The 24,663-nt window shown below is 48.5% G+C and overlaps 2 protein-coding genes across 6 annotated transcripts; one reads left to right on the top strand and one right to left on the bottom strand.

Annotated features, from left to right (window-relative positions):
* The first annotated feature begins 9,984 nt into the window (after positions 1-9,984).
* HSD17B10 (hydroxysteroid 17-beta dehydrogenase 10) lies at positions 9,985-13,288 on the top strand. Of its 2 annotated transcripts, none has more exons than XM_055268678.2 (6): positions 9,985-10,222; positions 10,654-10,818; positions 12,137-12,301; positions 12,432-12,560; positions 12,642-12,750; positions 12,954-13,288. In XM_055268678.2, exons 1-6 carry the CDS (start codon positions 10,196-10,198, stop codon positions 13,142-13,144), a joined length of 786 nt encoding a protein of 261 aa, XP_055124653.1. In that variant the 5' UTR covers positions 9,985-10,195; the 3' UTR covers positions 13,145-13,288. The 2 variants fall into 2 exon arrangements, with proteins under 2 accessions (XP_055124653.1, XP_055124654.1); XM_055268679.2 differs by having other exon boundaries at positions 10,149-10,222; positions 12,642-12,723.
* A 149-nt stretch (positions 13,289-13,437) lies between these two features.
* On the bottom strand, positions 13,438-24,603 carry RIBC1 (RIB43A domain with coiled-coils 1). 4 transcript variants are annotated; one of them, XM_055268791.2, is made up of 9 exons: positions 24,373-24,596; positions 23,975-24,063; positions 23,726-23,816; positions 18,167-18,283; positions 16,468-16,549; positions 15,925-16,269; positions 14,576-14,694; positions 13,755-14,149; positions 13,438-13,638 (listed from the first exon to the last, which is right to left on the bottom strand). In XM_055268791.2, the coding sequence occupies exons 4-9, from the start codon at positions 18,281-18,283 to the stop codon at positions 13,557-13,559; spliced, it is 1,140 nt and encodes a 379-aa protein (XP_055124766.1). In that variant the 5' UTR covers positions 23,726-23,816; positions 23,975-24,063; positions 24,373-24,596; the 3' UTR covers positions 13,438-13,556. The 4 variants fall into 4 exon arrangements, with proteins under 4 accessions (XP_055124766.1, XP_055124767.1, XP_055124764.1 ...); XM_055268792.2 differs by having other exon boundaries at positions 23,726-23,812; XM_055268789.2 differs by lacking the exon at positions 23,726-23,816 and having other exon boundaries at positions 24,373-24,595.
* Between the last annotated feature and the right edge of the window lie 60 nt (positions 24,604-24,663).

Raw genomic sequence — 24,663 nt, 5'->3', positions numbered from 1 at the left:
AATTTCCCACCCTTGGTATCTGACTACCCTGGATTCTTATCATCCTGGCCCGCCTTCAGCAATAATCCTATCAAGTCAGTTTAGCCAGAAACCCCTTGTCCTAGATGTTTCCTCTTAGTAATTTCTCATCCACTGACCCCATCCTGCTCCTTGGTTACAAATCTCCACTTGGCATTGTTGGACTTAGAGTTGAGTCCAATCTTTCTCCCACTGCAAGACCCCATTGCAGTGGTCTGCATACCTGTTGCCATGGCCTTGAATAAAGCCTGGCCCTACCATCTTTAATAAATGTCATGAGTAATATATTCCTTTAAAAATATGTAACCTCTCTTTGCCTCAGATTCCTCCCTCACAGGGTCATTTGGAAGACTGAAATAGTGTGAGAGAAGGTGCTTAGGAAATGAGTTCCAATCTTGACCTCTACTGGGTCTCTCTTATCTGTTCTCTTCCCCAAAGCAGTATCACTTGTGTTCAAAAGAGTACAGACTCTGGAGCCAGACTGCCTGAGTTTGAAGTCCTGCTTTGCTTCTGACTAGTTGTGAGACCTTGGGAAGTGGCTTAACTTTTCAGTACTCACTTTCTTCATCTGTAAAACGAGGAGGATGGTAATGCCTACCTCATAGGGTTGTTGTGAGGATTAAGAGTAAATATGGCCGGGCGCAGTGGCTCAGGCCTGTAATCCCAGCATTTTGGGAGGCCGAGGTGGGTGGACACAAGGTCAGGAGATCGAGACCATCCTGGCCAACATAGTGAAACCCCGTCTCCACTAAAAATACAAAAACTAGCCGGGCATAATGGCACATGCCTGTAATCCCAGCTACTCGGGAGGCTGAGGCAGGAGAATCGCTTGAACCCGGGAGGCGGAGGTTGCAGTGAGCTGAGATTGTGCCACTGCACTCCAGCCTGGCAACAGACCGGGACTCCATCTCAAAAAACAAAACAAAACAAAAAAGAGTTAATATGGGCCGGGTGCGGTTGCTCATGCCTGTAATCCCAGCACTTTGGGAGGCCGAGGCAGGTGGATCACCTGAGGTCAGGAGGTCGAGACCAGCCTGGCCAATATGGTGAAACCCTGTCTCTACTAAAAATACAAAAATTGACCAAAGTGGCTCATGCCTGCTATCCCAGCACTTTGGGAGGCCAAGAGGGGCAGATTACCTGAGGTCAGGAGTTCGAGACCAGCTTGGTCAACATGGCGAAACCCCATCTCTACTAAAAAAAATAGCAAAAAAAAAAAAAAAAAAAAAATTAGCCGGGCTTGGTGGCACGCACCTGCAACTCCAGCTACTTGGGAGGCTGAGGCAGGAGAATTGCTTGAACCCAGGAAGCAGAGGTTGCAGTGAGCTGAGATCAAGCCACTGCACTCCAGCCTGGGTGACAGAGTGAGACTCTGTCTCAAAAAAATAAAATAAAATAAAATAATAAATAAATAAATAAGTAAATAAGAGTTAACATGCTCACAACAGATCCTGAGACACGGCATGTGAGTTAAACAGTACTACTGGGTATGAATGTTTCTCATTCATAAGAACCATTAGGTTTTAAGGTCCCTAAAGCCTCAACTTCCCATCTGCAGAAGAAGCAGCCAGAGGCTCCCTTTCTTTTCCTTACAGGGATCTGGGGTCAAGGTCATTAACCCAATCTCCCACTGTCTTAACTTCCTGAATGGTGGTCTGGAGTTATTCTTCTGAGTGCTTGCCAAGGCCCATCTGCGGGTCTTCCTCAGTCTCAGTGGCAGATGAGGAAGCAGTGGTTTCCCCAGGCCAGAGACATCTCCACAGCAGGTCTCTCAACTCCACCCTGCCCAATGGGCCCTCCTTTTTGACTCAGAGGCTCCCAGAATATGGGGTGGGCCTTTGCAGCTGACTGAAGGACTCCAAGGGGATAGGGCAGGGCGTGGTTACCGTCCAAATTTAGCCTTCAGTCAGGGAAGGGGGTGGTGGGGGAGTAGATGGTTTGGAGACGACTGGACCTCAGACTGGGTCCCTTGTAAGGATGTGAGGGCAGGCTCAAGAGGGGTTTCCTCCGAGTCAAACACATTCACTCCCCTCCGTCTTCTAGTTTTTAGTCCCTGCCAGGGGACCACACAGGTGAGTCCAGGTGGAAGGAGCAACCACAACTGCCGGCCACCTCTACTCCGCGCCAAACACAACCGCCCCAGGGGCGCCGCACTTTACCGCCCTCTGTGACCTGTCGCTGTCACACACCGAGTGAGTGTGAGAAGACGAGACCTCGGGAGAAAGAAGGCAACAGCGGGCACCAAGAAACACAGATCCTTTATCCATACCTCCTAACAGCCACCCGCTATGGGCCGGGCCTCCGTCCTCCCAACTGCCAGCTCCACTGGAGACACTCCAACCGCACTGGGAGCGCCTTGTGAGCAGGACACGCATGCGCGGGTAGCACCTCCACTAGCGAGCCGGCTGACCCTGCCGGGGACCTGGCAGGGATGGGGAGCGCATGCGCAGATGGCGCGCACCGCTCCCAAAAGACAGGGTGTGGGTGGCGGCTAGACTCTGGACCTGTGGATCTCGGTGCCCGCTGTCGCCCTCCTTCTCCCGGGTCTCGTCTTCTCATGCTCACTCGGTCAGGTCTACAGTACAGCCTCGTACTGGAGTCTTAGTGTAAGTCCTTCCGTTTAATCAGCAGTCCCTCTAACAAAGAAAATGAATGAGTGAATAGCAAACATGGTAAATCTAAGGTGACTTTGCTTAAAGCGGGTAAGGCCAGTACATCGCCACTCAACCCTTGGTTCCGGAGCAGGCGTCTTTTCTTCCTCACCTGGAAGTGGCAGAAAAAAAAGAACTTGTCTTCTGCCCGTGCCGGATCAGGGGCTCCCCACTGCACCCCACACCCCCGCCTTTGGGACAGTCTCACATGGCGAAAGTGGCCTAGGGTGGAGGGCACGGCACTAAGCACGACCGTGACTACTGACTGACCGCTTTTTATAGCCCAGGCACCTTGCAGACATGATTCGCTTCGGATAAGTCAAGTATTCATATTCCCACTTCACAGTGGAAGAAATTGAGGCTGACCCCAAAGCCGCCCCTTTAGTGGGTGCGCGATCAAGACTTATTACATAAACTGCCTTTAAGGGATGGCACCACCACTCCGCAGGCTCCCTACTTCTGGTTGTTGCCCAATCATACTGGCAGGGGTTTCACTGGCAGCTGCCGCCTCGCCCGGCTGACTCATCTTCTCCAAAGCCGTTTAATTCTGTTCCAAGTCTTTCCTAACTCGACCTTGGCCGGCGCGGAGCGGAAGAGATTATTGTCCTCCCGATTTGGGGCCGGGGGAGTTGGAAAACTAGTCTAAATCCTGGGCTGGAGAGCTAGGAAGCCCAAGAGGGCCAAGTCCTGGGTGTCTGCCTCTGACGAGCAAGGTGGAGGCCCTTGGTTAGCAGGATGCGTGGTGAGGAGTCTGGGAATGAGAAGAATGGCTTGCCTGAGCCTCCCTCCTCCCAGCTCCTGGCCCCTGCTGGCGGCGGCTGTCACTCCTCGCTGCGGTGCCAGCTGGCTCCCGCTTCCTCGCCTTTATTCCTACCTGCTTGCTCTCCTGCCTTCCTTCGGGCTTTTCACATCCTTTTCTTTTCCTCTCTTGCTCCCCTCCTGTTTGCCTTTCTAGACTTTCATATCGCCAGAAGATGGTCGTCTCCCTCCCGTTCCTCCCCACTCCGAATAAAAAACAGAAAACCCAACTGGTCCTATAATGGCTTCCCTAAGTCTACAGATGACTCCTGGCTTTCTAGCTCACCTGCCTGGGGGGGATGTGTAAACCATGAGGTGATTTTTCCAAGACTGTGAAGGGAAGGTGGATATAAGCGGAACTGACACTGTATACTGATCACAACACCTACTGATTCCACCGGAAGATACAGGTTTATTGCTATGTCACACATATGCATTCATTCACTTAGCAAACACTGCCATCTGTTCTATGCCAGGCTCTCTGTGTTGCGTAGCAAGAATACAGAGATCAGAATAGATCCTCAGTCTCTCAGGTGGGTAAGTGTTGGTTCAGAGCTGTGGGACCCTCAGAAGGGGCATCTCATCACCCTGGGGGTTATCTGTGGGGTAGGGTTGCTACATTTAGCAAATAAAAATACAGGGTGCCCACAAGTCTGAATTTCAGATAAATAACAAATAGTTTTACAATATAAGCATGTCCCAAAGATTGCATGGGATTACTTATACGAAAAAATTATTCGGCCGGGCGCAGTGGCTCACATCTAGTACTTTGGGAGGCCGAGGTGGGTGGATCATCTGAGGTCAGGAGTTCGAGACCAGCCTGACCAACATGATGAAACCCCGTCTCTACTAAAAATACAAAAATTAGCCGAGTGTGGTGGTGGGCGCCTGTAGTCCCAGCTACTAGGGTGGCTGAGGCAGAAGAATTGCTTGAATCCAGGAGGCGGAGGTTGCAGTGAGCTGAGATCGTGCCACTGCACTCCAGCCTGAGCGACAGAGCGAGATTCCAACTCAAAAAAAAAAAAAAAAAAAAAAAAATGCATCCTTTATCTGAAATTCAAATTTAATTACCGAGCATCTTATACCTCACCTGACAACACTACTGTGGGGGTATCAAGTAGTGTGTTGTTACTGGAAAGTGTCGTGTTATAGAGGCCGAAGTTAGCCAGCAGCCATCAGACTATGGAAAGCCTTAAAAGTGAGGAGGTGGGGGCCGGGCGCGGTGGCTCAAGCCTGTAATCTCAGCACTTTGGGAGGCCGAGGTGGGCAGATCACCTGAGGTCAGGAGTTTGAAACCAGCCTGGCCAACATGGTGAAACCCTGTCTCTACTAAAAATACAAAAATTAGCTGGGTGTGGTGGTGGGCACCTGTAGTCCCAGCTACTCGGGAGGCTGAGGCATGAGAATCGCTTGAACCCGGGAGGTGGAGGCTGCAGTGAGCCGAGATTGTGCCACTGCACTCCAGCCTGGGCGACAGAGCAAGACTCCCTCCAAAAAAAAAAAAAAAGTGAGGAGGGGGCACTGAAGGGGTTTGAAAGCAAGTGGGTAACAATAAAAATTGGGTTTTAGGAAGAGGCTTCTGCTGGTTTCTTGGATGATCCTTTTAAGAGCAACAATAGTGGAGTCTGACCAGTTGCAATTGTACAGGCAAGAGATTTTGGATGGCGATAATAGGAAAGTAGGAGGGAGGAGGTGCCAGATCCAAAAAGTATGTAGGAGTTAAATCAGCAGGACTTGGCAGTTGCTTAGATGGGGTGAAGAGGGCGTGAGTCCCAGGATCTGGCTTGGGTGTCTGGGAAGTTAGTACTGCAACCAATTGAGATACAGCAGTTTTAGGGGGCAATGATTGAGTTTAATTTAGGAAATCTGGTGTAGAGGGCCAGCAAATTATTTGCTATATGATTCTGAAGTTCAGTGGAGAAGATGAGCTCAAAGTAGAGACTGGGAAGTCCTCAGCAGAGAGGGAGTATTGAAACCAGGAGATGGATAAGCTCCCCAGAGAGGGGGCAGAAGAAAAAGAACCCAGGGAGGAGACAAAAGAACAATCAGGGGAGTACAAGAAACCAGGAGAGTCAGGCTTCCTGGAAGCCAAGTGGGAGTTTCTAGGAAGAGCAAATGATGAATATGTCAAATGCAGCCAGAAAGGTCTGATTACACAAAGCCTGAAAAATGGCAGTTGATTTAGGCAACGGTAAAGTCATCATAACCTGAGGCTGTCATCCTTCAGGCTCATTCAGACATCAGCCCCATTTATTCAAGTGGCAAACACTCAGCCAACATGCGTCCTCAGCATCCTCTCAAACGCTCGCCACAGTAATTTTCATGTCCCCTGCAGTCCTTCAGCGTTTAAACCAATCATTCAGATTGTGCCCCAGCTTACTCAGAAATGACAGGCTCTGTATAATCATCACTTGGGGTTCTTCTTTTCCCCTCACATAAATGATGATATAATTGGGATTCTTTATATTTGTCAATGTCACCTCAGAGCCAGCTGGAACCAGTGCAGCTCTGTCTTTGCAGAGGTAACTGCAGGTGCCCACAAGAGTTAAATGGGTTATCTTGTGGTTTTTATCTCCCAGGAGTGAAGACCACCCAGGAGTGAAGACCATCCAGGAGTAAAGACCACCTTTGTTTTTCTCTGTTCCCTGGCAGGGCTAATTTGACACAATACTGCGTGTTGCTTGTTTTGGTGTCCTTGCTGGGCCCCTTTGCGCACCTCTGGCCCTCAGGTTCCCATGAGACATGCATCCAAACTGTTGAGTATGTGTGTGTAAAGGTTGACATCACTTTATTCCCTATTTTTTTGTGTGTGTGGAGACAGGGTCTTGCTATGTTGCCCAGGCTGGTCTCAAACTCCTGGGCTCAAGACATCCTCCTGCTTCAGCCTCCCAAAATGTTAGGATTACAGGCGTGAACCACTGCACTCAGCCCCTATTCCCTATTTTCTAATGGTTTTGAGACAGAGGTGCATGCAATCAAGAGAGAGGATGCTCAGTAGCAGAAATCCCCAAGAAAGTGGGAGGGGCTGGGACACAAAACCCAGTGGAAGGGTGAGTCCTAAACAGGACTTCTCTGAGACCCAAGGAAAGGATAGTGTGGGTGGGTAGAGACAATTTTGGAGGTGGCAAGAGAGAAGTATTCACTAATGGCTTCCATTTGCTCTAAAAAACAGTTCTTTTAATTGTGCAGCCCTCAGAACCAGAAGTTCAGAGAGCTCCCTCTAAACACAGTTCTTTTTTTTTTTTTTTTTGAGACGGAGTCTTGCTCTGTCGCCCAGGCTGGAGAGCAGTGGCACGATCTCGGCTCACTGCAAGCTCCGCCTCCCGGGTTCACGCCATTCTCCTGCCTCAGCCTCTCCAAGTAGCTGGGACTACAGGCACCCGCCACCACGCCCGGCTAATTTTTTGTATTTTTAGTAGAGACGGGGTTTCACCGTGGTCTCGATCTCCTGACCTCGTGATCCGCCCGCCTTGGCCTCCCAAAGTGCTGGAATTACAAGCGTGAGCCACTGCGCCCGGCCTAAACACAGTTCTTAACCCACAATCCAAAAGACCCCTGAGGAGTCAGTGAATAGAATTCAAAGAGCCCATGGACTTGGATAGAGGGGAAATTGCATCATTATTTTCACTATTACTAACAGAAATATAGCATATCCTTCTAGGGGATGTGGGTAACAAACTGCAGTAATATTAGCACCTGTGACTTTGACACTAAGAGAGATCAGATTTTCATTATTATGGTTGTTGCATATCTCTTAAAATAACATCACTATTTCAAAAATCATGGTTGTCACTAGACCTGTTGATGGAGGTTGCTATTTAATGTGTTAATAAAGAAGCACATATATTACTACATTACAGGTGCGTTTCTTTTTATTTTGAAAATTGTACCCCAATATAATTGGTTTCTTTTGTAATCCTACTTATAGGACGCATGCATTATTCTGGGAAGGGGTTCCTCAGACTTCACCAGACTCCCATAGGTGTCCGTAGCATAGAAAAGGATGAGAAACACTGCTCTGAAGAGTAACCATAGCTAACACTTATATAGCTCTTGCTAAAGGCCAAGCACTGTTCCAAGTCCTTTTTAAATATATAGTTGTTAACTCATTTATTCCTAACAACCCTACGAATAGTCATTTGATTATACTCATTTTACGGAAGAGGAAACTGAGGCACATCAGTTAAGTAACTTGTCCAGGGTCATTCGGCTAGTAAATAATAGAACTGAGGCTGGGTGCGATGGCTCATGCCTGTAAGCCCAACACTTTGGGAGGCCGAGGCAGGGCGGATCACCTGAGGTCAGGAGTTCGACACCAGACTGGCCAACATGGTAAAATCCCGTCTCTACTAAAAATACAAAAATTAGCCGGGCGTGGTGGCCCATGCCTGTAATTTCAGCTACTCTGGAGGCTGAGGCAGGAGAATTGCTTGCACCCAGGAGGCAGAGGTTGCAGTGAGCCAAGATGTGCCACTGCACTCCAGCCTGGGCAGCGGGAGACTCCATCTCAAAAAAAAAAAAAAAAAAAAAAAGCGGTAGAGAGGAAGAGATCCAAGACAACTCAAGAACATGGTCAGAGAGAGAAAAGATGGTGTGTAGATGCTGGGGAGGGCAGGAGGTTATTCCAGGGAATGACAAGTGCAATAATGTGGCCTGGACAGGTGGTTAAAGTAGAGAGGAGGTGAAGGTTCCCAGAGTTGGGCAGGTGAAAGAATCATGAAACTGGGCTTGGAAATTCTTCCAAGATTAATTCATTAATTCATTTATTTAACACATTTGTTTTAAGTGTCTTGTACACGCCAAGCAGTGTTCTTGGCATTGGGTGAACCAGCTGGACAAGCCCCTGGTGCCATGGGGCTTACCTTCCAGCAGGGGGAGAACTACACAAACAAGGCCAGGTTAGAGGAGCGTACAGGCTCACAAGCCTGTAGGCACAACCCTGCAGTGCCAAAAGTTCTGAAAAGCATAAGGTTGCTTTTTCATACTTTGGAGCCCAAACTCAATAGGTGACAAACCCTCACCTGAAGTAGTGTGAGGCTATTTATAGTCTTTATTCACACTTGGTGTGAATTTTCATACCTTTCACTTCAGAAATATTAATGTTTCATTATGATGCTCCAGGCCTTTCTCAATAGTTATATAATATAGACTATACAAAGAGTTATGTTTGACTAGTTTTTTTAAAGAGTTATGTAATATAAATTACATGTCTTCCTTTCTCAAATTGAAAAAAACTCTGAATTCCACAGCACATCTGGCCCTAAGGTTGGAAAATGGATTACGGACATGCAAGTGCTATGAAGAGAATTCAGATATGCAATGGGATAGTGTCTAGGTGGCTACAGTTTGAATATTTAGGGAGGACCCCTCTGGGAAGGTGATATTTACGCTTAGTTCTGAATGAAAAAAAATAAAAGCAGTCATGCAAAGATCAGAGGAGAGCATTCCAAGCAGAGGGAGCAGCTAATGCAAAGATGAACACAAAGGAGGCCACTGTGGCTACAGCATATTGGGCCGGATGAAGAGTGCTATAAATTGATGGAAGCACTTCATGTAGATAGGAAAATTGTGAGTCCGGTGTGCTAAATCCTTTGGTAAATACGGTGTAGTGATTATGAGTGTGGTGGCTGTCAACAACTAGAAGGCCTGGAGGGGAATCTTCCTGGGTGAGAAAGCAGGTGGGGGGAGATATTTCATATAGAGAAAACATAAAGCAGTTATGAGGCTGAAATGGTAGGCTAAGATATATGGCCTGAAGACCTTGGTTTGAGGAAAAGTATAGAAGGAAGACAGATTAGATATCTGGGCTCAGGACTCTAATGACATAGCTTCTGGAAGCTGGCTGAAAGATGTTCGAGGATGACCAAGACCTGGGTCTTAAATAATAGTCTCTGGTTGAAGTCCAATCTGCAGTGTGTGATCTGGGCTTTTGGACTTAAATTAGACAAAGATAGAGGAGAGTAGCAAAGCCTGAACTGATGAAAGATGTTTTTGCCTCTTTAGGTTTGTGCTTCTCAGCAGCTGTCCTAGAATGTCTGTCTCCAAGCATCTCTCTTAGCGGCTCTCCACATTCATCTCTCTGTAATCCTATCTGGCATCTCTCTTCCAATCTATCTCGGCCTCAACATATTTCTCTTTACATGGCTCTCTCTCTGTAACTCAGACTCCTCATCTTTGGATCTCCTTGTCTGAGTGTCCCAGAATCTGGTTCCGTCCATTCGTCTGTGTCTGTACTGTAATTCTTTTCTCCAACTGGACTGTGCCCTCCTGGAAGGCATGAATCTTTTATTATTCCGCTGGGTATCCCAGGTGCCCCGCACACAGTCTAGCATATAGGAGTCTCAAATACATTCATACTTGAATGAAGGCTTTTTCAGAGGAGAAAGGCATCCGTTCTCAATATCCACCCCTCTTCCCCCACACGGAGCAGGCCACTTTCCAAAAGGCCAGCTAGAGAGTAGGGCGAGGGGTGTTGTGGTATTGTACTTCTGCTATTGGTCTCTTTCCCCAGTTGAAATAACTCTGCGGATACCTTGGCAGGAGGAATTCGCCCTCTGGCCAAAGGACTAAGGTACCAGGCCACGCCCCCACGTCTCACGCGGCAGCGGCAGACGTCTCACGCGGCAGCGGCAGAAGACCCGGCCGGTCGCAACCGCCCCTTCCGCCGCTTCGCCTCGGCCAATCAGCGAGGGCCTGCGCCCCCATCCCGTGGAGTGGCCGGCGATAAGATGGCAGCAGCGTGTCGGAGCGTGAAGGTAGAAGGTTCTTTGCCTCTATTGCTTGCCCTCCTTTACAGGCTGGGACAGCGCGGCCGTGGAACTAGGAGAAAGATCGGTTTCGGGGGAAACGGTCATGCTTATGTAGGCCTGGTATTGTGGCCGTTGGGCTCAAGAGGTGAAAGTCAACACTCCGCGGCGCATCTATCTATCTATCTATCTATCTATCTATCTATCTATCGATCTATCGATCTATCTAGGGTCACGAGACGGGCTGTCTGGGGATGAGATCCCTTCTGCCCCCGAGGTCCCAACGGTGAGGAGAAGCAGCACACCTAGTTTACCCGCAGGGGTGACCACGACCGCTCCCCTCCCCCCTTCTCCTCAGAAGCCTGGAGAACAGGCAGGCGACAGCGTGGGGATGGTCTGGGCAGTGTAACAGCTGACCCTGGCCGTGTCCCTTTTGACAGGGCCTGGTGGCGGTAATAACCGGAGGAGCCTCGGGCCTGGGCCTGGCCACGGCGGAGCGACTTGTGGGGCAGGGAGCCTCTGCTGTGCTTCTGGACCTGCCCAACTCGGGTGGGGAGGCCCAGGCCAAGAAGTTAGGAAACAACTGCGTTTTTGCCCCAGCAGACGTAAGTGGGGTCACCTCTCCTCTCCCAGGGTGTGCATGAGGTCACCAACACCGGCCTGGGAACCTGTGGGGGTCCCTCCCATAAGGGTCTCCTCTATGGGGGCGGTAGACCCATCTCCTTGTCTCTTTTGGCTTGAGCCTTCAAGCACTGTGGGACCACCTGTGATAAGGATTCTCTAAAGCTGGGATTCACAACAATGGGGATGGGGATTGGACATAACAGTCTCCTGGAGGAGTTATGTATAGTTTGAAAATGCATATTGTGCCTTGTAATTTTATATTTACAAAGTCAAAAAACTTGTTTCCATGAAACAAACTACAGAAAGTGAAACTTAATGAAATCATCTTAGCAGGTAAGGATACAAAAAAGCTAGTTTATCTTCCTATCAATAATTCTCACAAGTGGGTTATTTTTTATTTTTATTTTTGAGATGGAGTCTCGCTCTGTTGCCCAGGCTGGAGTGCAGTGGAACAATCTCAGCTCCTTGCAACCTCCATCTTCTGGGTTCAAGCGATTTTCCTGCCTCAACCTCCCAAGTAGCTGGGATTACAGGCACCCGCCACCACGCCTAGCTCATTTTTTTGGTATTTTTAGAAGAGACGGGGTTTCACCATGTTGGCCAGGCTGGTCTTGAACTCCTGATCTCAGGTGATCCGCCCACCTCGGCCTCCCAAAGTGCTGGGATTACAGGTGTGAGCCACTGCACCCGGCCTCACAGCAGGGTTGCATTAGTGCTCTGATCCACAGCAATTAAGAATCTTCAGGAGCATGTGAATTTATCAAGAGGGTATTGATTTGAAAAATGTTTTGCAACACTGCTCTATATTACCTAACATTTTCACCTTTGACCTACTCTCTCAATTTTTTTTTTTTTTTTTTTTTTTGGGACAGAGTCTCACTGTTGCCCAGGCTGCAGTGCAATGGCACGATCTCGGCTCACTGCAACCTCTGCCTCCCGGGTTCAAGCGATTCTTCTGCCTCAGCCTTCCAAGTAGCTGGGATTACAGGCATGTGTCACTATGCCGACTAATTTTGTATTTTCAGTAGAGAAAGGTTTTCACCACGTTGGCCAGGCTGGTCTCAAACTCCTGATCTTAAGTGATCCACCTGCCTCAGCCTCCCAAAGTGCTGAGATTACAGGCATGAGCCACCGCACGCAGCCTATCTCTCAAGTTTTACAACCTTTCTCTTGGCCTCTCCCTTCCCACAAATCTCTTCTCACCCAAGGACTGGGCATGCCCTGCCCTGCCCTCCGTCAGGTTTAGTGGTGAGAGTGGGTGCTGGGAGATGAATACCTTCTCCACTTCTCCCTTTGAAGGTGACCTCTGAGAAGGATGTGCAAACAGCTCTGGCTCTAGCAAAAGAAAAGTTTGGCCGTGTGGATGTTGCTGTCAACTGTGCAGGCATCGCGGTGGCTACCAAGACATACAACTTAAAGAAGAGCCAGGCCCATACCTTGGAAGACTTCCAGCGAGTTCTTAATGTAAGGCCTTGGAAGGTCTCCAGGGATAGTGGGAGTAAGAAGTGTCTGGCTGTGGAGGACCCCAAAGTTTTTAGGGGACAAAGGCTTCTTCTACCTCAGGTCCTATAGCATGTCTCCACCTGTCCTACAGGTGAATCTCATGGGCACCTTCAATGTGATCCGCCTGGTGGCTGGTGAGATGAGCCAGAATGAACCAGACCAGGGAGGCCAACGTGGGGTCATCATCAATACTGCCAGTGTGGCTGCCTTCGAGGGTCAGGTGTGTGGGCAGCAGCAAGACTTATGCCTCCTAAGTGACTTGTTGGGGCCCTCCCACCTATGACCTCTACTCTTTCTCCAGGTTGGACAAGCTGCATACTCTGCTTCCAAGGGGGGAATAGTGGGCATGACACTGCCCATTGCTCGGGATCTGGCTCCCATAGGCATCCGGGTGATGACCATTGCTCCAGGTAGACATATCCCCTCTCTCCATCACACCTGGGATTGGGTGGGATCCATGGACAGTTGAGAGGGGAAGGTATCCACCACCTAAGCAACAGCAGCCTTTTATCTTTGGGCCCTAGGGAAGCACCAAGAAGTAGGGCTAAAGTAAGGAAGAACCAGGTAAATATGAAAGCAAGGGTGAGTCTCTGAATTTGGCTATATTGTTTAGGTCTGTTTGGCACCCCACTGCTGACCAGCCTCCCAGAGAAAGTGCGCAACTTCTTGGCCAGCCAAGTGCCCTTTCCTAGCCGACTGGGTGACCCTGCTGAGTATGCTCACCTGGTACAGGCCATCATCGAGAACCCATTCCTCAATGGAGAGGTCATCCGGCTGGATGGGGCCATTCGTATGCAGCCTTGAAGGGAGAAGGCAGAGAAAATACACGCTCCTCTGCTCTTCCTTCCCCTGGGGTACTACTCTCCAGCTTGGGAGGAAGCCCAGTAGCCATTTGGTAACTGCCTACCAGTCGCCCTCTGTGCCTAATAAAGTCTCTTTTTTCTCACAGAGTGTAGGCAGTGTTGTGTGCTAGGGGGCCTGGCATGGGGAAGAAATGTGAAGGCTGTGGCAGGGTTGGATGCTTAGAGCTCCAGGGTGGGGTGGGAAAGGCAGTACCTTCATAATACTTTGTGTCCTGTTACAACATGTGGACTTGATTTTGAGTGCAGAACTTTATTACCTAGGTTAGAAGGTGGGAGTATGCAGCATTTTTCTCTTTGACTCCTAACCACCTGTGAGCTTGATGGAGGAGAAGGGAGAGATAAACATCCTGAACTTAGTGGCTGCTGGTGTTAAACTGCCGGTGATACTGGGCTGTAGGTTGATTGGTGTAGATTACTGAATTCAGGTAATCCTGCCTGTCAAAGAAGTCCAGAGGTCTCAGCTGACATGCTTTCCCTCTCTCCATGGTTCCTCACCATCCCTCCTCTCCTTCCCTTGGCATTTATCCCCACCACCACCACCTAGAACTCACTGGGCTTTTTGCTCATTAGCCAGCTGCTGGTTGAAAGAGCCTAGACCCCTTTGAAATATAGCACACAATTCCCTCTCCTGCTCTTCTAGCTCCAGCACTGCCTGGGCTGAGCTCATGGTCTGGCTTTTCCATTCAGTATCCAATGTTTTCTCAGCCTGACGGTATGCTTGCTTCTTAGAGCATTGTACTTCCTGCTCTTTCCTGATGGCAGCTTGCTGCTGTGGAGTCATGCCCTTCCAGCAATAGGGCAGGACCCAGTAGGGAGCCATACGGTGTTGGGCGACCTGGGGGTTTTCAGTCAGTAGGTCACTCGTGCTCTGATGCTGGATCTCTGCAAGGTTGGCCTTCTGTTCACACTGACGCTCACAGCGCTGATGCCCAGCCTGCGCAGCTGCCTGGTAGAGCCCCCAAATGCAAACATTTGGGTGCCCAACATCAGGGAACTCTGCCACAGGGGAGGGGGGAGCATGGCCCTACTCTTCCATCTCAAGGAAGAAAGAACAGATACTGCATGGCCTTTCAGTGCCCCTAACGCATGTGTTGGGGAGAATGGGCAGGGAACTTCTCTGCCTTCGGAAGCCTTTAGACTGAGAAGCGGAGGATGAGAGGGCAATGTTCTGTTCTCAAGTCATCCTGCTTCTAGAGGTGGGGAGAGGTGACTCGTACCCGAAGAGGGGCCTTCAGTGAAAGGGGGAGTACTCAGATGAGAGGGCTGATGCTGATTTAAAAGGGGATGTAAGAGGAAGAATGTGGCTAAGGTTCCCCAGGACTTTGTTCAGGAGTTGGGGAGAGCCCAAGGTACTGCATGGCTCAGGCCATACCTGCGCTTTGTTGGCATTGGCCATGGCACACATCATGGCCACGCGACAGGACTCCTCCAGCCTGGCCAGATGGGTGGCCTGCGCGTCCATGGCGAGGCGCAGCTGGTTACTGAGCGCATCTACACAGAGAAATATGGCCGGGCTACTGTACTGGCTTGCTCCATTCCTGTTTCACTCATCCAGCCATTTGTTCAGCAAGTTTTGTGTTTGTACGTGTACGAATGTTTAGGAGGGGGTTAGTGTCCGAGTTGTAGGGATGTGGAAGGAACTAGGTGCAGCAACAAGGATTTCTCAAGTGCATAACTAAAAGATGCCTCCAATGGACCTGGGTCCCAATGTCAGTTCTGCTTCTTCTGAGCTGTGTGATTTTGGGTAAATCATTTCATATCTCTGAATCTCAGTCTAAGGGCCATGTGTTGGGTTCTAATGATACCATCGAATTAAATCCTGTCCTCAGAGAACTCCCTGTCTAGTTGGAGACACAGATCAAACATAGATAGACCACAATCTGGCAAGAGCAATGGCAGGGATGTACACAGGGTATTAAGAGGGTTTGGGGTGGTGGAAAAGAGGAAGGCTTCCAGGAAGAGGTGATCCTTGAAATACATTTTGTATACAGACTAAAAGAGCAAAGGGCATTCCAGGCTGAGGGCATGGCATAAGCAAAGGTACTGACAATTTTTTTCTGCTCCAGCCACACTGAGCTCCTTGCTGTTCCTAAGACCTGTCAGACACTGTACTATGCAACTGGGAGATGGGTAGACACAAAAGAGATGGTTCATGTTCAGTAGGCTGACATTTTAGGGAGAAGACAGATATTAAACAAACACTTTCACAATTAGCTACAACTACAATAAGTGGTCCAACAGAACAGAGTGCTGTAACAGGGTTGATGTGAAGGGTGAACAGTGCAAGTAGATAAGACATGGTCCTTGCCCTTGAAGGGCTTCTTCTAATGGAAGAGAAGGATGTGGCCACAGACAATATCATAATAGGAGCTACTCTATGTGGTATAGATTATTATTCTCATTTTAAAGATGAAGAAACTGAAGCACAGAAGGGAAAATTCGTTTGCCCAAACCAGCTAGTAAGTGGCAGAGCCATTAGGTCTGTCTGCACTGTGCTGCCTCCACGTAATGGAGTGCCAAGCTAATCAAGAACAATGCTACACTGTCAGTTACTGAAGGAAGTCAGGGAGGTTGGGGTCCGCACAACCTAACATTTCAGCACCAACCCTATGGATAATTGGACCTCCCCACACAGTTCTGGTCTCCTGGGTGCTGTACTCAGCTTAGGACAGATCCCTACTAGGCCTCAGGTCTTTGAGTCTGGAGGGCTGGGCTGCTTACCTGCACAATTCTCATCAACCTTGGCTTGCTGTTGCTCCTGCTGCTGCCTTTCCAAGTTGCACCTGAACTGCCCCTGCTGCATTCTCAGCCGTGTGTCCCTGTCTAGGTCTTCCCCAGAGAAGTACTGCAGGCTGGCTGGACCAGGATAGGTATTACTGTAACTAAGATAGGTTGGAAGCCCCTTCCAGACTTGGCTTGGATCCCAAAGACTAAATTCACGCCCGTTCTTGCGCTGCTGCTTCTGCTCCCGAAACTCCTGGACTTTCTCGGCCAGCCGACGTGTTCGATCTGCCTCTTCCTTCTCTAACATCTGGACTACCACATCATACTGCACCTGGCTGGTACCTGGGGGTGGTGAGCAAGGATATGGAGAAGATACCCCAGGAGGGACAGAGTCCACTTAGCATGGCCTCTACTCTCAAGGTCCATCCAGTTTGTCCCACCACCCCAGGGCCTCAGGCCACAGAGGCAGAACTGCCCTACCTCAGCCCACTCGAGCTCTTTCTTTACACCCTTGTCTGGCCCCTGGCTTTTGGCTTTTACCATAAGCTGCCTCCTTGCTTCTTTCTGCTGCTTCCCGATGCTTTTGGTCTCCCACCTGGTTGTTCAGGGCCTGGACATCTACCTGATCCCAAAGAAAGGAGCACAATCAGAGTAGGAGCCCAGCAGGGGGCCTTTAATGTCCTACCACAAACTTCTTAGAATTTACCTGTTTCAGAATCCTGTAGCTCCCCAGTACCTACTGGATAAAGTTCTAGCTCCTGAGCATGGTTTGTAAGCCTCTCCATGGTCTAGCCTCTGCCTCCTTCTCTGGCCTCATCTCTTAGTCCCACCTTACCCTTATGAGCTGTGCTTACAGTTCCCTGAATATCTTAGGCTGTTTTGAACCAATAGCCTTTGCTCAAGCTGCTCCGTCCACTTGGAACACTTTCCTCCTCTCTTTACACAAATTCCAATTCGTCCTTTGAGACCAGCTCAGCCTTCACCTTCCTGACCCCTCAGGCAGGTTCTACTCCCATAGAATCTAGAACCCACTGTCTACATTATATTGATGTTCACCTCTCTGTATTCTCTCCTTCACCAGACTGTGAGCCCTTTCAGGGCAGAAACTGGGCCTTAGTCATTTTCGTATCCCCACTGCCCAACACAGTGCTTGGCACAGAGCAGGCCCCGAGGAAACGCTTGTCAGCTTGTCAGCTGGATCTCAGTCAGAACACTAATACCCTAGCCAACTTCTTACGGCAGGCACTATGTACTGGTTTTCAAAGCTGCCACTGTGTGTTAATACTCACCTGACTTCCTTCAGCCTCATTTTACAGAAGAGGAGCCTAGGGCTCAGAGAAGACAGGTGATTTATCCAAAGCCACACACACAACAGTCAGCAGACCTGGCCTTAAATACTTACGGGGTCTTTTCCAGAATACCATGCTGCATCCCCCCTCTATCCACTCACCTAGTAATCTTTGGTTTCTTAAACTATCAATATTTTCTCTTTATTTTGATTATAATTCATTTATCACATTTCAAAATCATACAAAAAGGAATACAGTTTAGCGAGGAGTAAGTGCCCTTCCATCTCTGTCTCTCAGCCTGGTTAACAGTTTTTTAACATAGCCTTGCAGAGATAGTTTAGGTATATGCAGTAATTTTGAGACAGGGTCTTACTCTGTCGCTCAGGCTGGAGTGCAATGGTGTGATCTCGGCTCACTGCAACCTCCTACTCCTGGATTCAAGTGATTCTTGTGCCTCAGCCTCCCAAGTAGCTGGGATTACAGGCATGCACAACCACACCCAGCTAATTTTTGTATTTTCAGTAGAGACAGGGTTTCACCATGTTGGCCAGGCTGGTCTTAAACTCCTGACCTCGTGTGATCTGCTCACCTCAGCCTCCCAAAGTACTGGGATTACAGGTGTGAGCGACTGCACCTGGACTCCAAATATTCTTTAGGCCTCTTTTAGCTCCATGTTGCCTGTCTCAAGAACCAGGTCACATGGCCCAGAGCTGACTGGAGAAGGGTCGGCCATCTCCCCTAGTCTCTTCCCCTGCACTGACCTATGCCTCTTCCCAAGCTCTTCCCAGGCCTGTATGGGTGGGTGCCTTCTCTCCCTCTCTTTCCTTTCCCACCTTAGGGGCCTGCTTGAATCACGGGAAGGGCTATCATGGGCACTGTTACACATTCCTCTCCAGGTGTAAGAGTGAGGTGGCCCTGATCCTGAGCAACAGTCCCTACTACCCACTCACCCCCATGACTAGGTTCCACACATTGAAGAATCGGTTTTGTCGCTCTTTTTCTCGATTTCTTCTAGCCTTGATGGCTGCTGCTTCCTTGGTATCTGTTGACTGGTTTATGTTATACATCTGCAGCAAAAGGGAGGTGGAATGGCCTATCAGTGCCGACCACCATCTTTGACTACACGCCACCCCCATTCCTTTCTCCCTATAATATTTCAACTGTTATTGATTCCTACTGATTCTACTTCCTGATATATTTCATATCTGTGCCCTCTATCTCTGCTGTCACCAGCTTAATTCAGGCCTCACAATCTGGTGTCAGGCACTATCTCAGGAGCCCCACTGGGTTCTCTTGCTCCAACGTTACCCTCTCTGCACTGGATTTCTCTGCACTGGCTACCAGAGTGATCTTTGGGAAGCAAATCTGACCATGGCACTCCTCAGCGTAAAGCCTTTGAAAGCACCTTTAAAGCAAATGGCTCCCCAGTGCTTATAAGGCCCAACCCCCTTTGCCAGATTTATAAGGTTCTCATGATCTGACCCCTGCTCACCTTTCTAAGCCTCAAACACATCTACGACACTCCTTTTTCATTATACTCTACTCAGTTTTCCTTATTTCAGTAAGGGGCACCACCATTCACCAAGTTGCTCAGGCCAAAAACCTAGGAGACATCCTTTAATCCTTCCTTTCCCTCACTCCTTCTTCTTTCAAAATAACCCTGGTCCAAGCCACCATTGCCACCTTCCTGAATAACCACAACTGTCTCCATGTTGGTATTCCACCTTCCTCTATTGACTCCTATAGCCCAATCACAGAAACGAGAAGCAGCTTTCTTTTCTGAAATATATGTCCCCCCCCACTTTTTTTTTTTTTACTTTTATTACTTATTTTCTGGTCAAATGAAAGGCTAGAAAGCTTAAATTTGCCTGTGTCCCTTCATATTTTGGGAAGCTTACTTCTGGCATGTAACCCAGCCAAATCCGCAGCCAAAAAAAAACTTTAGGAAACATAAATCTGATCACGTCTCTCACCTGCTTAAATCCTCCACTAGCTTCCCACTGTACTTAGAATCAGATCCAAACTCCTTACTGTGGGCTTTCAAGATCTAGTTCCTGCACACCTCTCCAATTTGTCTCAAACCACTGTCTCCCTTGCTTACAGTGCTCCAGGCAAGCTGATCAAGTCCTCCAACACAGTAACTGTTCCCACCTCAAGGCCTTTGTATGTGCTGTTCCTTTGTTTGGAGCGTGATTCTTTAATTCCTCCTATAGCTATTTGGATCTTTTTGGTGTTTTGTTTTGTTTTCCATTTTGTAACTGTGAAGTAGTTGATACATACAGGAGAACATATATAACCCATATATGTAAGTTAGGATGCCTGATAACATAGAAATCCATGAACTAACTCCCCAGCTAAGAAACAGAACATTATTGATACCACTGGTGTCCTGGATCTCTTCCCCCTCATCCTTACTCCAAGAGCACTCCACACTCTATCCAAAATGTGTTACCATTCCCTCTCTCTCTATGTTGCCCAGGCTGGTCTTGAACTTCTGGGCTCAAGTGATCCTCCTGCCTCAGCCTCCTAAAGTGCTGAGATTACATGTGTGAGCCACCTGTAATGCCCGGCCTGACAAGAACATGTATGATGGAGTTCTGGGGATGAAACTCTGATTGAGGTGGGCTCAAGAGAGACTAGGACTGCAGGACAAACAACTCAGCTAGTTTTTTTTTTTCGAGAGAAAAAGAAGGACCTATAGATTTTAAAGATTTATATATACAGGGTGGAAGTTTCTCTAGCATATATCTAGGAGTGGAAGTGCTGGATCATAGGGTATGTGCATATTTAACTTTACAAGATAGTGCTAAGTTGTTTTCCAAGGAGATTGTAATTTACACTTTCACAATAGTGTATAAAAATTCTAGTCATTACACATTCTCACCAACACTTCGTATACCAGACTTTTACATTTTTGCCAATTTGTGGGTACAAAATTATAGTTACTTGTTTTAATTGGAATTTTCCTTATTGATAATAAAGTTCTTTTCATGTGTTTTTTTGACCATTTTTATTTACTTCTCTTTGGAGTGCCCATTCATATCTGTTCATTTTTTTAAAAATCAGGTTGTCCTTTTTTTTTTTTTTTTTTGAGACAGTGTCTCACTCTGTTGCCCAGGCTGGAATGCAGTGGCACGATCTTAGCTCACTGCAATCTCCACCTCCTGGGCTCAAGTGATCCTCCTACCTCACCCTCCCGACTAGCTGGGACTACAGGTGTGACTAATTTTTGTATTTTTTGTAGAGACAGGGTTTCTCAATGTTACCCAGGCTGGTCTTGAACTCCTAGGCTCAAGCAATCCTCCCACCTCAGCCTCCCAAATTGTTGACATTACAGGTGTGACCACCATGCCCAGCCAGGTTTTTCTTTTAAAATTAATTGTAGGCCGGGCGGGTGGCTCACACCTGTAATCCCAGCACTTTGGGAGGCTGAGGCGGGCGAATCACGAGGTCAGGAGATCGAGACCATGCTGGCTAACACGGTGAAACCCCATCTCTACTAAAAATACAAAAAATTAGCCGGACGTGGTGGCGGGTGCCTGCAGTCCCAGCTACTCAGGAGGTTGAGGCAGGAGAATGGCTTGAACCCAGGAGGCAGAGCTTGCAGTGAGCCGAGATAGTGCCATTGCACTCCAGCCTGAGCAACAGAGCGAGACTAAAAAATAAAAAAATTAAAAAAAATTAAATTGTAGGAGTTCCTTTAATATATATTAATCATTTCTTCGTTTAAAAGTGGGAAATATCTTCTCCAAATTTGTGACTTGTTTTTTCACTTGATTTTTTTTTTTTTTGAGACAGAGTCTTGCTCTGTTGTCCAGGTCGCAGTGGCGCAATCTCGGCTCACTGCAGCCTCTGCCTCTCGGGTTCAAGTAATTCTCCTGCCTCAGCCTCCCGAGTAGCTGAGACTACAGGTGCACACCACCACACCCAGCTAATTTTTGTATTTTTAGTAGAGATGTTGGTCAGGCTGGTCTCGAATTCCTGACCTCAAGTGATCTGCCTGCCTCAGCCTCCCAAAGTGCTGGGATCATAGGTGTGAGCCACCGCACTGGCTTTCACTTGACTTTTTTTTTTTTTTTTGAGACAGAGTCTGGCTCTGTTGCCTAGGCTGGAGTACAGTGGCGCCATCTCCGCTCACTGCAAGCTCCGCTTCCCGGGTTCACGCCATTCTCCTGCCTCAGCCTCCCGAGTAGCTGGGACTACAGGCGCCTGCCACTGCGCCTGGCTAATTTTTTGTATTTTTAGTAGAGACGGGGTTTCACCATGGTCTCGATCTCCTGACCTCCTGATCCGCCTGCCTCAGCCTCCCAAAGTGCTGGGATTACAGGCGTGAGCCACCGCACCTGGCCCACTTGATTTTTAAGGTAATAATTGATACATACAAAGCAATGTGGTTAATATACATGTAGGTTATGAAGCACATTAACAAAATGAACACCTGTGGACTCTACACAAATCTCGGAAAATAGAACACTATCAATATTTTAGAAGCTTTCTGTGTGCACTTACCACATATTTTCACTTTATTTATGGTGAATTTGAATGTAGTCATACTTACCCATTTTTTCCTTTGAGCTTACTAGTTATTTAAGAAATCCCTCCCTATCCTGAGGTCATAAATATATTCTCCTATATTTCTAAAGTTTTGCCTTTCTAATTTTTTTTTTTTTGAGATGGAGTCTCACTCTGTCACCAAGGCTGGAGTGCAGTGGCACGATTTCGACTCACTGCAACCACTGTCTCCCGGGTTCAAGCGATTCTCCTGCTTCAGCTTCCTGAGTAGCTGGGATTACAGGCATGTGCCAGCACGCCCGGCTAATTTTTGTATTTTTAGTAGAGACGGTGTTTCACCATGTTAGCCAGGCTGGTCTCAAACTCCGCCTTGGCCTCCCAAAGTGCTGGGATTACAGGTGTGAGCCACCGCACCCAGCCTCATTTAATTTTTTTTTTTTTTTTTTTTTTTTTTTTTTTTAGGTGGAATCTCGCTCTGTTGCCCAGGCTGGAGTGCAGTGGCATGATCTCAGCCCACTGCAAGCTCCACCTCCCGTATTCACGCCATTCTCCTGCCTCAGCCTCCCGAGTAGCTGGGACTATAGGCACCCACCACCATGCCCGGCTGATTTTTTGTATTTTTAGTAGAGATGGGGTTTCACAGTGTTAGCCAGGACCGTCTCGATCTCCTGAGCTTGTGATCCGCCCTCCTTGGCCTCCCAAAGTGCTGAGATTACAGGCGTGAGCCACCGTGCCTGGCCCCATTTAATTTTTTTTAATATAGATGGGGTCTCACTATATTGCCCAAGCTAGTCTTGAACTCAAGCAATTCTGCCTCGGTCTCCCAAAGTGCTGGTATTACAGGCATGAGCCACTGTGCTCGGCCTCACTTAGGTTTTTAATCCACTTGGAATTGCATTTTGTGTACGGTGTGAGATAAGGATCCAATTTAATTTTCCCCCCAAGTGCCATCTCATCTTTTTTTAAATTTAAAAATGTATTTTATTTTTGGCCAGGCACGGTGGCTCACGCCTGTAATCCCAGCACTTTGGGAGGCTGAGGCAGGTGGATCATGAGGTCAGGAGTTCAAGACCAGCCTGGCCAACATGGTGAAACCTGTCTCTACTAAAAATACAAAAAAATTAGCCGGGCATGGGAGTGGGCGCCTGTAATCCTAGCTACCCGGAAGGCTGAGGCAGAGAATAAAATTTATTTTATTTTTAATTTGTTTTAGATGGGGTCTCTCTCTGTTGCCCAGGATGGAGTGTAGTGGTGCAATCATGGCTCACTGTAGCCTCAAACTCCTGGGCTCAAAGGATCTTCCTGCCCCAGCCTCCTGAGTAGCTGGGACTACAGGTGTGTGCCACCATGCCTGGCTAATTTTAAAAATTTTTTTGTAGAGATTGGGTTTTGCTATGTTACCCAGGCTCACCATCTCATCTTTTAAAAGGGAATAGTATTTCCCCATGGATTACATAAGATTGCTGTCCTTTAGCCATTGTATCCCCTCAGCCTGATTGTTTCTCCCAACTGAACTTCATTTATGGCTCCCCTACTAGATTCCATCTACCAAGCTTCCTCCCTTTATTTATTTTTGAGACAGGATGTTGCTCTGTCACCTAGGCTGGAGTGAAGTGGTGCGGACACCACTCACTACAGCCTCAACCTCCCAGGCTCAAGTGATCCTCCTGCTTCGGCATCCTGGGTAGACCACAGGTGAGAGCTGCCACACCCAGCTAATTTTTAAATTTTTAGTAGAGATAGGGTCTCACTATGTTGCCCAGGCTGGTCTTGAACTGCTGGTCTCAACTGATCCTCCTGCCTTGGCCTGCCTCCCTCACGATGGGATTACAGTTGTCAGCCACCATGCCCAGCCACTTCCTCACTTTCCTGGACTTGTCCTAAGTCTTTAGGACTCTTTCTAGCCTTCAGACATAATTTAATAAATAGTTAAAGGAATAATTATGGTAACCACCAGATCCTTTCCATGTTTAAGTCTGAGAATGGCACCAACTTACCTACTGGTTTCACCTGCCACCACAGTATAAGGTCACTGAAGGGGAAGATTCAGCTGACATTTTAAGCTTCTTGGATTGCTAAGGCCCCTGCCTTATTAATGATAGAGAGCAGAGAGGGAAGAGAGATAAGGTGGCATTGTGGGATAGAGCTGTGGGAATGGGATGGGGGAGAGGCATGGAGGCAGAGGTAGGTGGAGGTGGAGAGCACTGGCTTAGGGACCCTGACTCCTGGAGGTTCACACAAAATACCTTTCTCAGTAAGGAATCCCGATTTTGAAGCTCTTAGGTTGGCTCTGCATGCAACTTTGTTCTTGGGTTACAGCGGCAGTTTCTGAACTCTGCTTGGTAGAACAGGAGGGAGGCAGGGGATAGGGGTAGTATCTCAGGCCGTAGCCTTCCCCAGCCTGTATCCCTGTTGCCTGGGAGTAACCTCAGCCCCGTTCACAATCCATCCGCCTTCGCATCCCGTCCCGCCTCCAATCCCACCCCACCATTAGCACAGTCTGAGCTCACCTAACACTGAATCATCCCGTTGGCCCCTCCTTCCCGTCCAGCCCTCCGCTTCCCCCGGCTCCTTCCAATTCCCGACCCTGTCCCTGTCCTAGCCTTGAAAGCTGGCCAGGCTACAGCCACAGCCGAGCTCCCACCTTCCTCTTGCCCTGAGGGGCATAATCCTGCTGTGACTTCTGTCTCAGCAAGCGTGAGCTCAGGTCTCCCCCGCCTCCTTGAACTTCAAGAACTGCTCTGACTCCGCCCAGCACCCACTCCTCCGGGGATCTGGTCTGCAGGAGCAAGTGTTTGTTGTTGCCGTGCAACAAGAAAGGGGGGCGGAGGCACCACGCCAGTCGTCAGCTCGCTCCTCGTATACGCAACATCAGTCCCCGCCCCTGGCCCCACTCCTGCCGGAAGGCGAAAATCCCGTTAGGCCTGGACGTATT

Source organism: Symphalangus syndactylus, chromosome X (genome assembly GCF_028878055.3).
Source record: "Symphalangus syndactylus isolate Jambi chromosome X, NHGRI_mSymSyn1-v2.1_pri, whole genome shotgun sequence".
NCBI classification, from domain to species: Eukaryota; Metazoa; Chordata; class Mammalia; order Primates; family Hylobatidae; genus Symphalangus; species Symphalangus syndactylus.
The sequence above is the reverse complement of the archived record's forward strand: the minus strand, read 5'-3'. Positions and strand labels throughout refer to the sequence as shown.